This window comes from Diospyros lotus, chromosome 12, assembly GCF_014633365.1.
Source record: "Diospyros lotus cultivar Yz01 chromosome 12, ASM1463336v1, whole genome shotgun sequence".
Classification (NCBI taxonomy): Eukaryota; Viridiplantae; Streptophyta; class Magnoliopsida; order Ericales; family Ebenaceae; genus Diospyros; species Diospyros lotus.
In genome coordinates this window covers 4924257-4941637 of record NC_068349.1, presented here as the reverse complement: position 1 = coordinate 4941637, position 17381 = coordinate 4924257, and the positions used below count along the sequence as shown (strand labels likewise).

At 36.8% G+C, this 17381-nt stretch overlaps 1 protein-coding gene across 1 annotated transcript; it reads left to right on the top strand.

The window, feature by feature from the left end:
- The first annotated feature begins 9946 nt into the window (after nucleotides 1-9946).
- On the top strand, nucleotides 9947-12345 carry LOC127786977 (gibberellin receptor GID1B-like). Its single transcript, XM_052314796.1, has 2 exons — nucleotides 9947-10260; nucleotides 10734-12345. Exons 1-2 carry the CDS (start codon nucleotides 10222-10224, stop codon nucleotides 11727-11729), a joined length of 1035 nt encoding a protein of 344 aa, XP_052170756.1. The 5' UTR covers nucleotides 9947-10221; the 3' UTR covers nucleotides 11730-12345.
- The last annotated feature ends 5036 nt before the right edge of the window (nucleotides 12346-17381 follow it).

Here is a 17381-nt window from a genome sequence, read left to right as displayed (position 1 = left end):
AGACTTTTCTAAAGCGTAAAATTACATCAAAGATAGTCTAATATGTCCCAACCTGGATTTGAAGAAAAATTAAAAAGAAATTACTAATTCTAAGCCAAGAAAAGAAATAATTAATAGTGCACATATTGCATTTCAATTATGTTTGTGTGTGGACATTTGTCAGCTGGCGCATCATATAAATATGAAGCATAAGGATGGGATGAGATCTTTAATAATTCAGGTAATTGGATTTACTCTGTAGATTGACCTATTGATCTCTTGGTTCTAAATCTTCAGAACCTGTATCTGAGCTTTTGCCCACTTTTGATAGAAGAATATGGCCTTCCATAATTACAAACAGACTCCTGTCCATAGTACTCACCTGGAACACTAAATCACAAATTTAAACTGACCCCAAGTTCCAGTACCTCAATTCAATTAAATCACAATTCACGGTTGTGCGTCATCTCGATTATTTCTATTCCTGAGAACAATAACTTGCGATCCAAATTGAAGAGAAGCGCTTACAGACATTTGAAAAAAGGCTAAAAAACAAATCAAGAGATTGAAATCATTGTATCTGCTTTCCTGAGAATTAATTTAATTCTTTCGCCAAGCTTCCATTCTCTCTTTCTAGATCGGCTCTCCCGTTATCTGCTGTAGCGAGCCGCATCATTGACACCAAGGCAAAATGGAATTATCCGTGCACGAAAGAGCGATTTAGACAGAAAATCTTACTCAATGGTGGAAATACCATAGGAAGTTGCAGGAACTAGGGCTCCGGCAAGAGCGACGACCGTTGCTTGAGAAGAAGATTGATGGGATTTCAAATTGATTGCGTGCTTTCACGCTTAAAGGCCCGATGGCGGGAAAATATGGAGCGTAACCCGACAATGGCCCGAAACGACAATCTTGTGAAAGCCCATGTTATGTGGCCTTTCTATGAGTAATTATTCGGGCCGATTTGACCCAAATGGACAGGACAATATGGACCTAGGCTTTCTATATTTCATTCCTCCTGTCATGGGCCTTAGGACTGTCAAATGTCCAAACCTATTTTATAACCCAAAACCAATGGAGGAAACTTATATTGCCATTTAAGGGGAAAAACGTATTTAAACTAAACTCTAATCCTGATGTAATCAAGTTAAATTTGAACCTAACTTACAGGTCCAAAACCATATGGAAACCCAAAAATTATTAAGCTCAGTTTTGAACACTTTAGTTGAAACTTTTAAATGACAAAGGCACCATTAAAACACTTGTCCCCTCGTCTAATCAACACTTAGTTGTCCCCAAAAGGGGAACTAACCAAGCAACCAAGCTTACACCATCGGTCCAAGTCATTCATATTGATTGGTATAAAGATTCTTGCATCATCGTCACGTTACCAAACTCTTCGATTCAATCTATTTACAAACCCAAAGAGATAAGAGAAGGGAGAGCTTAGGGCGCGATCTTAAAGTACAAGAAAAGCAGTTGGTGGTCCATGGGCTAAGCTTCTAAATAGGACTCAGACTAGGCTTCTGGTTCTGGACCAACACTCTCATAATAAAATGATCTCCATCTGTTCCTTCCAAGCCGGGCCACAATCACATACGCAACCTTAAATCTCACTGGCACAGCCGCAGCCGCCGCCGCCACGGCCGTCCCTTTCATTGCCTCCGTCACGGCGCTCGTCAGCGCCACCATTATATCATCGACTTCACAGAACACTACACACTGGTTAATTAATTAATTCAATCTAACCCGAGATGAGGATGAGTTGAGTTAGGAGGTGGGGATCATGGTGCTGAGTTTGGCGGCAAAGCATGAGCCAAGAGGGGAGGAGGAGACGACGACGTTCGATGTAACAATGATGTGATGACGTGAGTCACGTGAGTGGCTGTCTCCCCATCTCCAATCAAGTCGCGAGTGCGCGAATCCCAATAGCTATAAAATCCATCAAAGTCAAAGCTCAAAAGGGGATTTTAAAACAAATAAAAAAGAAAAAGAAAAGAAAAGTAAAGTGATCCCCCAATTGCCCATCTCCCATTGGCTATCCCCCGCTCACTCCCAGTCTTTTAAGTCTTAGTCGTCGTCTCAAAAAGCAAAGACGGGGGAGAGCGGGTGCGTGTTTTCCTCCATTTCCCTTCCCCCCGCCCGTTATTTTAGTGCTTCCTTCCTTCCTTCCACACAAAAGCCAGCCACTAACCAATGAATCTGCTTTCATTACATGTGATTTAATTACCAAAAGTGGTTTCTTTACTTTCCTTTCTTTTATAATGTACCACACTCCGTAATCATACAATGGACGGTCAAGATGATGGTGATCAACATCATCATCATCACCAATTCATTATTTATCAGTCGTCTCCTTATTTAATAAAAAAATTAAATTTATTATTACCCCCGTTCACTAAATTAAAAAGAAATTGGGATTGGGGTGTGTTTAACTTAAATCCTTGTATCTACCCCAGAAAGGGGATTTCTCTACATTCATTGTACAGAGAGGGAGGTGGCTGCCGCCAAATATAAAAGATGAAGGCGCAGGCGCAGGCTCAGGCTCAGGCTCAGGCTCAGGTGCAGGTGCATCTCCCCCCACATCCTTTACTTATTTTATTTTTAATTATTAAATTCACTTTGCCTGACTATAATTACAGCAATAATACCATTATTGAAGACTGGTGTTTCTCATTTTTTTATAGAAAAAGATGTTGACAAGTTTAGGAAAAGGACAAAGAGAGAAGGGTGTAGAATTTTGGTCTTGCTGCGGCGGTGGGCGGTGGGTGGTGGTGGTGGTGGTGGTGGTGGGATTGGGATTGGGATTCACAAATTGAACTTGGCCCCCCCGCAATCCGCAGAAGAAGCCAAACCCTGTTCCTAGTTTTTGACCTAACCCACTAGCAGCCAAACCCCGCCCCAACCCCGGGCCCCACCCGAGTTTTTCTTTGTATTTTCAAGTTCAAATACACATGCGTGTACAACCCAAAAGCCAAACCCTGTTACGGTCAATGATCATCACTATTCACGGTTCACGCAGCTGTGACACTCACCCTTCATCCATCCATCCATCCATCCATTTTTAATTAATCTACTTTACTGAAAACTGTTCGCTTATTGCTCATAATAATATTCATTCAAATAATAGTAAGTAATCAAGGAGAAGGGGGGATGGATGGATGGATTAGGGAAAATACAAAGGGGGGTTGGTTTGGTTTGGTGTGGTGAGGTGTGGTGTGTGGGTGTGTGTGCGTGGCACATGCTTAGCCACCTCCACAATGCGACAAACACTACCCCCCATTTCGCTCTCACTTTTCTTTCTTCACTCTTCCTCCCCTATTACTTGTCTCTTAATTTATTGCCTCAACCTTTGAAATTATCAAACCAAAATGCTTGAATCCATAGAATTGGTATAATGAGTCGGTTGTTAGATGATGCATTCATTAAGACTATATATTTTGGCATATCAACTTACACGTTTGAGTCAATTTCATAGATGGATTTTCTTTATAATTAATTAAGTACATGTAATTTATAATTTGGGTCAATTTCATGCGGATTAAATCAAGTCAAATTACCCCTTCACCCCTGTGATTTTTTAAAAAAATATTCTAAAGGTCCACCTCATTTACCTTTTTTGTTCTAACACCCATACATTTTGCATATTAATCTTAAAAAATAAAAATTATAAAGTATTGATTGCCCATCCTTCATTTCTGTTGACAAAAATGAAAAGAAACATAATGATAGGTTCTATCTATCTCTAGGATGTTGCAAATTTATTAGTGTAACTCTAGTAATGGGTTAGCGAGATAATGATGGGTCATTTGTCGGTTACTTGTAAATTTTTTATTTATACATATTTAAATATATACTTATAAATATTTCTATGTGATATGCCCCAGCATAAAAAGGGAAAATAAAAAAATTAACTAAATCAATTAGTCAAATGGACAAAGTAAAAAGAAGACGTGCGTGCAGAATCCTCGCAGCTCAATCGAGTCCAAAGACCGAAGCCAAAAGCAAAGCCCGCGGCTGTAGAAGCCACAAAACGCGGCCATGCGGTGGCCTTAACTTGCGATTCCACCATCCCGCGAGGTGCACAAGAAATTTGGTGTACCGTCAAAATATTTTTTCAAATATTGAAGGTGTCCCACACGATGCGATGCGTAAACTTGATAAGTTTAATAATTATTTTTTTAAAAAAAATAAATAAATATTTTTAAAATATATAAAATAAATATCATCTATAAAAAAAATAAGTGTTATCTGTAATTGTTTTAGTTCTATTTAGATTATGAATAATTAAGATAAACATTATTTATAAAAATTCTAATCTTACGACGCTTTAAACTTATTTTTCTATAAATAGGTAAGCACTTATTTTAAAAAACATATACTGATGTAAATATTATTCTCAATTTTTTATTACTTTTAATATTTGACTTAAGTATTAGAGTATTTGCACGAGAACTTTCTCGTGCCCTTTGACTATTTTCTTCCTTCTAGACTTGACGATAATATTTCTCGATAATTAAATTTATTGTTATATCTTGACATTAATATTAAGAAAAACAAATAAATTATAACATCGACTCTCTCGCCTCTTGTAATCATATGAATTCAATTTTTTTAATAATTATAATTTAACCCTATTTTTTTTCAAAATTCCCCTTTTACCCTTCAATATAAAAACCTTAATAAAAACACGAAAAGTAGAATTTACCACGGAAAGTAGTCTAGACCGAACGTATAAACTTAAGATAAATAATATTTGTCTATATATTTGAATTGACTTTAAATAACAATATAAATTTATTTAAGATACAAGAATACATAATCAAATATCGAATATAAATACGTAAGTAAGTCTAAAAACTTTAAAGAATAATTTATTATCTTCACTACTTGTTCATTAGTTAATACATCAACCATCACACACACATACTTGAATATATGTATATATTTATATTATAGGAGAAAATATACTTGGTGTGAGCTATATATTTCGAAGACATTTAAAAGAAGATAAATTACACAAATAATCAATTTCAAAAAAATAATAGCATTAAAATATCACATATTACACATTTGTATGAATCTCTCGACTTCTTGTTTATGACCACAATGTGCTCAATAAATATTTTCTTGAGCCTTAAATGTGTTTCCGAGCACTTGAAATTCTCTCCCAACATTTCTCTTTATTTTTTTATATTTTTTTTAATTTTTTAATTTTTTTTCTTTCGCTTCAATACACATGCACACGTGCGCTTTATCACTGGCATGTGTGATACACACGCTTAATAGGTAGATTCTTCGATAATTCTTCTATTATTAACTAATTTCAATGCGATTGCTCTACCATTATTTTTTTTTTTCTTCTATTTTTCTTTTTTTCGTCTCACTTATTCTATCTCAAAGGTTACTACAAACATCATGCCATTCACTAGACTAGTTTAAACTTCCAAAACAGTCAATTTTCCAATAACCTCCATTAATTATTCAAAATTCCACTAAAACACTTCTCAAAATACACAATTCTTTCATTTCTTCCTTCTCTTTCTCCCTAAACTCTCAATTTCCAAAAAGAAAAAAAAAAAAAAAAAGAGCCCTAGAATTAGAAAGCCTTTACTTTATTTAATAAGACTCAATAAATCACATTTTTTTGACAAGTTATCAAACCACATTCAAATGATACCAAAACACATTGTTTTTGCCCCAATCTAACCCTTTTGAATTCAAAAAGAAAAACCTTCTATTAAATTTTCTCAAAACTGATCAAACATGGTCAATTTTGTCTTCAAACATCTCAGGCAAAACTTGTTCCTTTGTATAGCTAAGTACCACATCCCAAGCCACACAGGTCTTCCTATCTTCACCGTTCATCCTTTTCTTCTTCATTCTTAAGCTGATTCTCATGATTTGTGCTTTGGTAAGTTGCACGCCAGATTTTTGACAAATTTCATTTTTACCCTTCAAATTTGGTTAATTCTAGTTTAACCTTTTGCTTCCAACCCTTTACTTTTGAGATGTTACACTATGATTTCTCTAAATTATATGAAGACTCACAACAATGAAGTTCAACTTAAACTTTGAAATTTTTTGAGAATTACGCAAAAAGCCACAATAATCTTTAAAAAATTCCACTAAAACCCATATACTTTGGGAAATTAGGATACGTTCGATAGAGATAAAAAATAAGAGTAGAATTCCAATTTCATGGAATTCCAATTCTCACCCCAACTCTTAGGAATTCGAATTTCTTGATTTCAAAAAAAAAATTTTACTTTTTGAACTAAAATGGAATTTAAATTCCATGGAATTGAAAAACAGTTTGATAGAATTTCTTAAAATTTAGATAAAAAATAAATTTCACCCTCATTTTTCACTCTTATCAAAAACACCCTTACATCAACTGAAATCTTTTAACAAATTACCAAAATACTCCTGGGTCAACACACAGGGTTTCAACGCCTTGCAATATTATCAAAAAAAAAAACCCTTAAATCATATGAAATTTCCATTAAGCCTAATTTTGTTTATCTAAAATAATAAGTCTTAATTTTTCAAATTATCTTAAAAACAAAGGTATTACATATATACTTAAAAATATTATATACATTTTTTGTAATTTTATATTTATATTTTTCAAAATATTTTAATTTATACATAAAGAGTATATACTAGTTTTTAATTAAAACATTTTACATAAAATATCTCTTAGTTTTAGTTAAAGTTCATTTAATTTATTTTATCTTAATTATAATTTAGTTAATTTAATGAAGATCTCATTAAATCATTTGTAAAATATGGGTACTAGAGGAAAAAAGATAAATTATATGAATCTTTAAAGATTTTTTTAAACCGCATGGTATATAAGAATTATTTACTTCAATTTTATTTGTATGAATTTGATTAAAATTATGAATTTATGTATTACTACCTCCATTGTGTTGTTCCTAGCAAATACCAATACCTTTAGTTTTGAATCTTCCAAATTATTTTAGTAGGAGATTCATATCTTTTTTTTTTTTTATCCTTCGATAAAAAGATTCATTCTCTTCATATATTTTTCATTCTCATCATAAAAAAGATTTAAATTTGTAAAATCACTCATGTTATGATCTTTTACATCCAAACTCATCTCGCTCAAGTCATCTAATTTATGTTCTTCGTAATGTTTGTTAAAATGAGTAATATAAAATTCTATTAGGGAGTGTTTGTTAACTAAGATAAGAGGGAGAAAATGTCAGATATGGGAAGCATTTCGGATGTTTGGTCTTTTCAACGTGTTTGTTAAGCTTATCTGGCCATTTCCGGAAAAGGTATCACGTGACCTCTTATCTCCCCCTTTCAAGATAAATTTATCCGACCTCCCCCATTGGATAAATTTATCTGGCTCTTTTAAGATAAGTCTCAATTATTTATCTACCCCTTGTAAGATAGTTAATGCCATTTAATGCATTTTAAAGATTTAAATTTATTAAAAAGCTTATTTATTTATCTCTTATAATTAATATTATTTAATATAATTTTAAATTATTATATGTTTTGACAATTTTTAAAATTTAAATGACATTATTCATTTCATTAATTTTTAAAATTTAAATTTCTCTCTCTATATATATTTTATTAACTAATATAATTCATTTCATCAATTTTTAAATTATTTTATTTAATTTTATATTTTATTATCTATTATGAAAATATGTTGTGGCTATTTTTAATTATGTAGGTGGAATTATTGTAATCCTAACAATTATTATTTATACTTTTCAACTCTTTTTAAATTTATTTTTGAACTTGAATTTAGAAAATAAAATATTATTTTTAATTTTAATTTTAATTTTTTTGACAATTCATATTAATCATAAAATACTATTTTAATCATAAATTTGTTAATAGGGATATTTTGGTAAAAAAAACCTTATCTTGGTGCTTATCATATGTATTAACAAACACGTGAAAAGAAAAAATACAGTTACCAATGGATTCTAAAAAATTTAACAAATAGTCTGATAGAAATATTGGAATGCTTCCCGGCCTTATCTTGATTATTCCATATCTTGGTCCGGAAAGTATCCCAATCTTATCTTGATATCACCTTATCTTGCTCATTTTAACAAACGTCCCCTTAATAAATTATTTGAAGAGAGAAAAAGAATAAATTTATCTTAAAAATTTAAGATAAGAAATCATGTAATTTTTTTTTTTTAACAAAAAGTTACATTAATATAAAAGCATAACTATAAAGTGTAAACTACTCTCTCCAGTTGAATTAAAGTAATTACCCAGCAAAAAGGAAAAAACAAAAAGAATGCGAAGTAATTGCATGCTTGAGACGCAGGTGCAGCGCAGATGAGGTGCATGAGGATTGATGGAAGAGCGGACCACTCGGGAAAACGATCGCTCCTCTGGGAAATCTTGGGATTCCTACATTCGTACTTTCCCTTCACTTCCCCAGCCAAGAAAACAAACACCCCCCAACCCAACCCAAAGCTTGCTGCTTCCCATTAGCTGAGTTACCGAAAGTACGTATAATTACCGCAGCGTGTGTTCGTTCTCCGTTCCATACCACGACCGCAGTACGCAGCAGCATTTTCTCCTTTTTAACTTTTTCTGATTTTCTCCCCAACCAAACACACACCGCCGACGCCGCCTGACCTTTAATTTCCACGAAACCAACGGCGGGGGACTCCCCATTCGTTGTTCAGTCGACTGGGAAAATCTAATCAACCTGGCGGGGATTGGAGTCGGATCGAACACGTGTCGACCGCCCAGGATATTAGGGTCCGGTAGGCCCCACGGGGGGAGCGATCGTTGTATCATCTCTGGGGTTACCCCCCGTCCCCCGGGAAAGTGGAGTGGGGTTACAGATGAGAGACACGTGTCCGTAGTCGTCGGTCTAATAACGCACACCGTACAGATACGACAAAATCTAAAGCGAGAAAGATGAGATGAGATGAGATGAGATGAGATTGAGAGCTCCCCCAGCCTCAGATAAAGCCTCGAAGGGCTCTTCTCTGACAGGGGACATGCCGTCACGCGCTTTGCGCTAGCGGACAAAACACGTGTCGTCTTTGGTGGCAGGTTGGGGGTTTGGCGCGGTCCGGGAGGCCAGTTTGGTCAATGTGTCAAAAGAGGAGAGAGGCGGGGAACCTTTTGTCGCCACGTGACTTGGCGTCGGCCGCACGCAGGTGCACTTATTTGTCTTCTGTCCTTTCTTTCATTCATTTCCACCCCCCTTCCCCTTCCCCTTCCCCTTCCCCTTGTTTGAAAATCCATCCAGGTACGGCTATCGACAGATCAGTCTTTGCTGTTTGCAGAAAACATTACCCATCTGTAAAACATGGATCGTGCTGAAACATGCTTGTAACAAGCTTGGTAAAAGAAACTTGGTTTCATTAATACCCAGCGCTTATTAAATACCATACCAGTAACACAAAAACGGTGGTCTACACGTGATAATCTTTTGCTAACACCGCTGATGCTAATGTTAGCTGTAAAGTTATAAATTCAAAAAATTAAATAGTATTTTTAATTGTTTAAAAATTTTGATTTAAATATAAATGCAGGGTGTGAACTGAAGGGATTAAAAACGAGTGTATTTGAAATAGCAAGAATTGGGATGGAAGCGGAGGCGGCTGCTAGCGGTGGACTTAGCTAAAAGGAGGCGTGGCTGTAGTTTTGTACCAACTTTCCTTGATTTTATTATAATATATATATATATATATATATATTTTGGAGAGGGGAAGAAAAGGAAAGAAAAGAAAAGCATGTGTAGACGTAAATTCATAATTAAGAATTGGAGTTTTATTATAAATGGTGGGTCCCACTCAACAGTTTTATTTCGGCCGCCCACTTTGTCGTCTCTCTCGTCTCCGTCCACCACCGTCGTTCCTTTGCGTTTGACTCCACGCCTCTCTCTCTCGCCCCCCCCCCCCCCCCCCCCCCCCTCGCTTTTATCCTTCACGCCATATCTCTCGACGCTCTTATTTTTCTTCCTCTCGGTTGATCTTCACATCTTCTTCTTCTTCTTCTTCTTCTTCTTCCGCTTCCGCTTGTCCGAGCCCTCTGTTTTTATTTCTCGACTGTCTCTTGTTGTTCTGCAACTCGAAAAGAAAGCCGCGAACCAGGCAGAGGCGGCCTCGAGTTCTCTCGATCTCGAAGCGTTATGAGTATTCGAAGGCTAATCTTGCCGAGGATCACTGTTTGTTTCTGAGGTTTCGGGAAGCTTGAATCTCGTGGTGGGCGAGCGGCATGGCGGGGAGTAATGAAATCAACGTCAACGAATGCAAGGTCCTTTACCCTTCTCGTCCAGCCTTTCCCTTTCTCTTCCCAATTTCGTCAACTTCTCCCACGTTCTTGTAGTTTCCATGGGGTTAATTAGGGCCTTTTTATGTCGATTTGGTTCTTTGTTGTGCCTGATGCTTGTTTGTTTTCTATGCTTCCTTTCTTAGGTTTCGGCTTTCTTCTGTCCTGGAAACTGATTTTCTTTTTGGTTTGGCCATCGGGAGTTTCTTTTCCTGATTAAGATTGAAACTTTACTCTGATGTGCTATTTAGGCTTGTATCTTTCTGTATTTTGGCTAATCCTCTGTTAATATTACTTGATTGTGCTTTGATTTCAAGATTTCCTGATGACAAAATTTATTGATTTTCTTCTTCTGGATGTGATCGAGCGCTCCAGTCTTCCTTTTAACTTTGGGTGATTTTCTGTTGTTACTCTAATTGATAGGTTTCTCACCCTCTGAAGCTTTTCGTTCATTGCAGAAGGTGGTTCCTCTCAATACATGGATCCTCATTTCCAATTTCAAGCTGGCTTACAATATGCTCCGCCGCTCGGACGGCACGTTCAACCGTGATCTGGCGGAGTTCCTTGACCGTAAAGTCTCCGCCAACAGGATGCCAGCCGACGGCGTTTACTCTTTCGATGTTGTCGATCGAGCCACCAGCCTTCTCAATCGGGTTTACCGGCCGGCCCCCACAAACGGAACTCAACGGGGCATCGTGGAACTCGAAAACCCCTTGAGCACCACAGAGATTGTCCCGGTAATTTTATTCTTCCACGGCGGAAGCTTTGCTCACTCCTCCGCCAACAGCGCCATCTACGACACGTTTTGCCGCCGCCTCGTCAAAATCTGCAACGTCGTCGTGGTGTCCGTGAATTACCGCCGGGCCCCGGAGCACCGGTACCCCTGCGCGTATGACGACGGATGGGCGGCTCTGACGTGGGTTCACTCGAGGCCTTGGCTTCGCAGCGGGAAGGATTCGAAGGTCTATGTGTACCTGGCCGGCGATAGCTCCGGCGGGAATATAGCTCACCACGTTGCAGTAAAAGCAGCTGAATCAGGAATTGAAGTATTGGGTAACATACTTCTGCATCCGATTTTTGGTGGGCAGGAGAGGAAGGAATCGGAGTTGAGATTGGATGGGAGGTACTTTGTGACGCTTCACGACCGGGATTGGTACTGGAGAGCATATCTGCCGGAAGGGGAAGACAGAGATCATCCGGCCTGCAATCCGTTCGGCCCGCGGGGTCAAAGCCTCCAAGGCCTCAAATTCCCAAAGAGCCTGGTAGTTGTGGCTGGTTTGGATCTTGTGCAAGATTGGCAATTGGATTATGTTGAAGGGCTGAGAAGATCAAAGCAAGAGGTCAAGCTACTGTTTCTGGAACGGGCAACCATCGGCTTCTACTTCTTGCCAAACAATGACCATTTCCCTTGCCTCATGGAGGAGATAAAATCCTTCCTCAATCCTAACTGTTAATACATTGCTTTTAACAACAACAACAGCGACTACTTCTACTACTACTACAACTTCAGCTACATGCACCCAATACATAACAGAAGCTTGATACTATCACTTGGGTTCTTTTTTTGTTCCCCCCTCTCTCCCCCTCTGCAGTGATGGAGTGTAGTTATATATGATTGTGTACTTCTTCTTCTTCTTCTTCTTCTTATTGCCGTGAATTAGGGCGCTGGTTCTCTCCTCTGATTCTGTGAAGATAGTTTGTTCGTTACCTCTGCCTTCTTGGTGCAAAATGGTTTTTCACTTAAGGCGGCCTGCCACTCACATTGGTTCAGCTGCAGGTTTGGTAACTCGAAAACATTCATGGAATTTAGCAGTAGAAACGCTCAAGTTCCTTGCTGGCTTTCCCCCCTTCAAAACCTTCATCCACGGAGGAGGAGGTGTTGGCAGTATCACTGGGGTGGTGAAGTTTGGTGGTGGTTCAGTTGATTTCATCAGTATATGGCTGCTGCTACTACTATAAATGCTAATTTCAGAACATGAACTGGAAAATGTTCATGCTGCTGTGAACTTCTTGTATGTTATACTGTGCTCTAGAAATATATATATATATAGATAGTTTTTTGTTTGTTTATTTACCGAGTTTGCTGATTGGCTTGGGTTTGTTCCCTTCTTACGGAAATGTTCTTTCCTTGTTCAACAACACTAGCTCTGAACTTGGCTAAAGTGGGACAAGGAGGAAAAAAAAAGGTTCTTTTTCTAGAATTAACCAGCTTCCCTAAAACACAACAAAACCTGTCTCTTATCTTGTAGTTATCCAAACTTTCATTGAGCATTGGAATTGCTAAACAATCTATAATAATGGAATGGAATAGCAATAGAATAGAGAGACGAAATCTCCAGTCTCCATTCCCAGAAGCTTTGTTCCCTGACATTCTTAATGATCAAATTCTGTCAGGGACATTGCTCTGCGTTGATTATGTGTTTTAGAGTTGTTACGAGTACCCAATAGATTTTCAACTGTTGCTCACTTTTTTCAAGCCAACCAAACAAGGGGAAGGCCATGAACAGAGACAATCAATCAGTTGCAGGGCAGTGTTACTTTTGAGCAAATAAATTAGGGAAGGGGGGTTAAATTAATTGAAGTAAATGAAGATGGTGGAGGCGGCTTGAAAGTTTTGTGCTTCTTGTATCCCATTAAGGGGGATTTAAAACCTGAAATTCACCACTTTAAAGCCAACATAGATAGATATATGGTTGCCCTTTTATTCAAAACGAGAGGGAGGGAGAGAGAAAGTTGGATTTCGCAGTCATCTACCTAAAATGGGCACAGAACAGAAAGGGGGCTGGGGCTGCTGCTGCTACCTAGTGGACCATCAAAATTTTAGTTGTCCTCCCAAAGCCACAACTCAACCCCATCCACCATATAACGAGGGAATGATTGGACAGGGGGTCCTAATCATGGATTTTCCCCATCCATCCTCGGACGTTGATTTGATTAATTCCTCCTTGTCAGCTCTCTCTTCTCTGCAGCAGATGGGATTGTTTGTTTGGAAGCTGGGGAGATAGATAGCATTAGCAAGAAGGCAAGTTACAAATAAATAAATAAAAACAGGGATTCTTCATCTTCTTCTTCTTCTTCTTCCCTCTCTTTTCTTTTTGGCTTTGTTTTGAAGGGAGGTAGGAGACCTCATCTACTGGTGGTTGGAGTGTGGCCAGAGTGGACCACTTTGGCACTGGGGAAGCCAAGCAAAAGCAAAATGAGAAGAGGGGGCTAAATTTGCCAAAAATGCAAAAATGAAAGGGCTTCAACTTCTTAATCTAATGCCCCCCACCACCCCCCACTAAATGGTAAAAAAGAACAGCTAAGCTTAGACAATGACATGGAACCTTGTCTGGCTTGACTTTCTAGGCCGCCTCCTCCTCCTCCTCTTGTTGCTTAGAATAGATACCCTAGTTTGATTGTTATTATTATTATTGTTACAAGCCTGTTGTGTCGAGTTGTTGTTGTTGTTGTTGATGGGGTGATTCAATTATTTTACTGTTTCTTGCGGGGCTCTCATTAGAGTTTGTCTTTATTATATATAGATATATATATCAACAAAGTGTCGTTTACGTGATTAGCTTAGCTTAGGCTTAGGCTGGCTAGCTGGTTCGCTGTTATTTTGACGATGTTGGCTACTACGACAAGATCAACAAGTCCTTGTCACCCCCTCCCCCACCCCCATTTGCTTGCTTTTAGTTTAATATCGCCATTATATATATATGATATGCCCCTATATCCGGGCCCCCTGCCTTTTCGTTAACTTGTTTTGTCGTCACCTTGATGCTGGATGGATCGCCCCTTCTTTCTTTCTTTCTTCCTTTCTTCACTCACTGTAGCCAACGCGTTTGTCTGTTCGGGTACTGTTCTTTTGGTGGGTCGTCCGCGGCGGCTTGCTTCTCCTTCCCTTCCTTGCACTTATCTCTTCCTTTCTTACTTATTCCCAACCTTGCAGCAATCATTTGTTTTAATATCTTTCTATCATATATATATATATATTGTATGTATTTATTTTTTTAATATATTGTTACTAAGATTCCATTTGTTTCCAATTTTCCACGTAGAAGCCTGCGTGTAAACAGGAGCCACGTGCCCCACTCCAAGTGGCCCGAGTCATGGAGGCAGCCACACCCACACCCACACCCACACCCATGCCCATACCCATACCCAAACATATTCTTAATTAAATTTCTCACACCTTATTCTGCACGTGCCAAAAATAATGTCGTCTGGTAAGTGGGTTAGGTGTTTGCTTCTTTGATTGCCAATTAAAATTAAAGAAAGAGAGAAACCTCTCTCTCTCTCTCTCTCTCTCTCTCTCTTACTTTCCCTCTTTCAATTTGCATCAACACAACGTATTGTGGTTTAAATGTCTCAATCTCTACTGATTTTAACCAAATTTTAATTAATTGGATTTATTTGATTTGATTTGTCCTTCGTATCATCACATCTCTTATGCAACAATAAGGATTTTTATTATTATTATTATTATTCTCATTTTTTGCCTTAAGAGTTATGCATGAATTCTTATTTAGTTTTTTACCTTCCATTAACACTAATTAATTAATGTGATCAAATATAATAATCATTATTGTCTTATTCATTTTGAATCACTTCATTATGTTAATATTTTTTCTTGATCGAAGATTTTGTATCAATAAAGTTTATTGAATCTGAATTACAATTGATCTGCGTCTTTTTACTTTATTATTATCTTGAATCTTAAATTATTGTCGTGTCGTCAAGCAATATGTGATCACAAAAAAAAGTAGAGTTTCTGAAACACTTTTAAGTCTTCCCTCTAAAGCTTAAATTGATGTACATAGAACTCTATAATAGATAATTAGAGAATAGGGAATGTGTGTTTGTTAGCTTTCCTTACACACTTGTTTTCTAATGTTTTGCTAATGACACGGCAAACCCACTAAGCCACCCATGATCACTTATATAATTACATAACTCTTTAAGTAAAACAATTTAGACTGCGTTTGATTGTAAGTATAGAATTTATATGAAAAGAAAATAAATTCTAGATAATTGATTTGTATAGAAATTGTCAATTAAGAGTGTTTGATTGACTTAATTTTTTATTTAAAAATTATTATATTTTTTTAATTTTTAATACTTAATTATCATCATTTTATATGAAATTAATCTGGCATGAGTGAGTTTCACCACCTCTCCCCAAACTCATCTCCTTTTACTTCTTCCTGCCTCTCCCAATCTCCCCCTCTCAAATTTCACCCAAATCAAACCTATCTATCTTCACCGCCACGCTTCTCCTCAAGTTTCGCCACCGACCACACTTCTCCTCCTCGTAGTTGTCGGTCACTCTTCTCCTTGCAACTGTCGGCCTCGCTGCACCTTTTCCTCTCGATTGCTAGCCTCGTTGCTCTTCTTTGCAACCACCGACCACTCTTTTTTTTCTCGCCAGATCGAGTCTTCAACACATATAACAAAAAGGGGTAGAGATGTGGGTTGCTTTCCAATTCCTTGAAAATTTTGATCTACCTCCCCCCTCTCCCCCAAAATATTTTTCACCTAAAATGAAAAAATAGCACCACGTGATCAAAAGTGGAAAAACAATTTGCTTGAAAATTTTAGTCAATCAAACATCTCAAAAGCTAGAATTTGAATGAAAAATGGTTAGAAAATGTGGTCAATCAAACGCACATTTAGTTATTTTTGGAACGGTTCGAGTTCGTTTAGTTTGAAATTATCATTTGTATTATACTTTAAACCAAATTAAACCATGAAATTATAGTTAATTTATTTTAAACAACAAAGAAAAAATAAATAAATAAATAAATAATATGAGTTATTAATGATTAAAATAAGCACTAAAACATTCAAAAAATGCTACACCACATATAAATAATCATCACAAACTACTAACGTAGCATATACAAATTAAATTCATAATAGTTTATTTATAATTATGTCTAAAATTTTAGATTTAGAATCGATATGAAATCAATCCAAAACCCAAATAAATTAGGATTGGATCGGATTAGGTCCTAATCGCAAAATATAGAAATTTTATTAAAATTTATAATTTAAAACTTATAAGGTATCAAAATATTAAGATCTATAAGTTATTTTTAGCATAAACACTTTAAAAAACAAGCAACCACATGGACAGAAAATAAATTTGGCTAAATAGAAGCTAAGAAAAAAAAAAAAGAAAGAAGAGAACTTTAGGGAAATGGAGTTTATAATATAGTGAGGTTAGATTGAGTCCATAGACGACTCAATGGTTTAACTTTTAACTTGGACATGATTTAATGCAAATTGAGTCAAAAAAATATAACCAAAATTAAATTAAGTTCAAAATAAATACAAACAAATTATATTGATTCAATTCCATTATTGAGTTTAGCTCAATTCATGATGATTCCTACACACACACACATATATATATATATACAAATAAGATATAAATAAAAATAAATAGAAGTATGAAATTCATGCCATGAAGGGTATGTTTAGGGCAGTGGTTAAAGAAATACAGTAATATCGATTAACAATAGTCTAAGAATAATAACTCTGTTAGCATTACTCTAAAATGAAAACCTGCGGTGAGGTGAGGTGAGGGTGAGGGGTCTTGTGGATATGGACGGGTCCATGTGCGTCCAGATAGCACGTGGATAGAGAGGGAAGAAGAGGACTGGTATCGTACAAAAGGGCAGCTAAAAGGGTTGGCATGATGATGCCACTCCAAGCCCAACCCAACAAACAAGCTTTGACAAACACACCCTCTCTCTCTCTCTCTCTCTCTCTCTCTCTCTCTCTCTCTCTCTCTGTGTATTGGATGGATGGATTAGCCTTCCTTGAAAGCAATAACGGTCGTTGGGTCTTGTCCTTTCTTTCTTTCTTTCTTTCTTTCTTTCTTTGTAAAACCATGGGCCGCTACACCACTCTGCAGCCAGCCGCAGTCCGGCCACCACCACTGTCGCCCTCAAATGTGTCATGTGTGCGCGTGGGTTTCTTCGGACCATTGCTTTCCGATTACTCTTTTAAGAAGAGACGTGTAAATTGCAATAGTGGCCATTCAATGAAATGAAAATTCAATAAAAAAAAATATAAAAAGTGATTAAGAAAATTTCATAGAAAATACTTGTAAATAA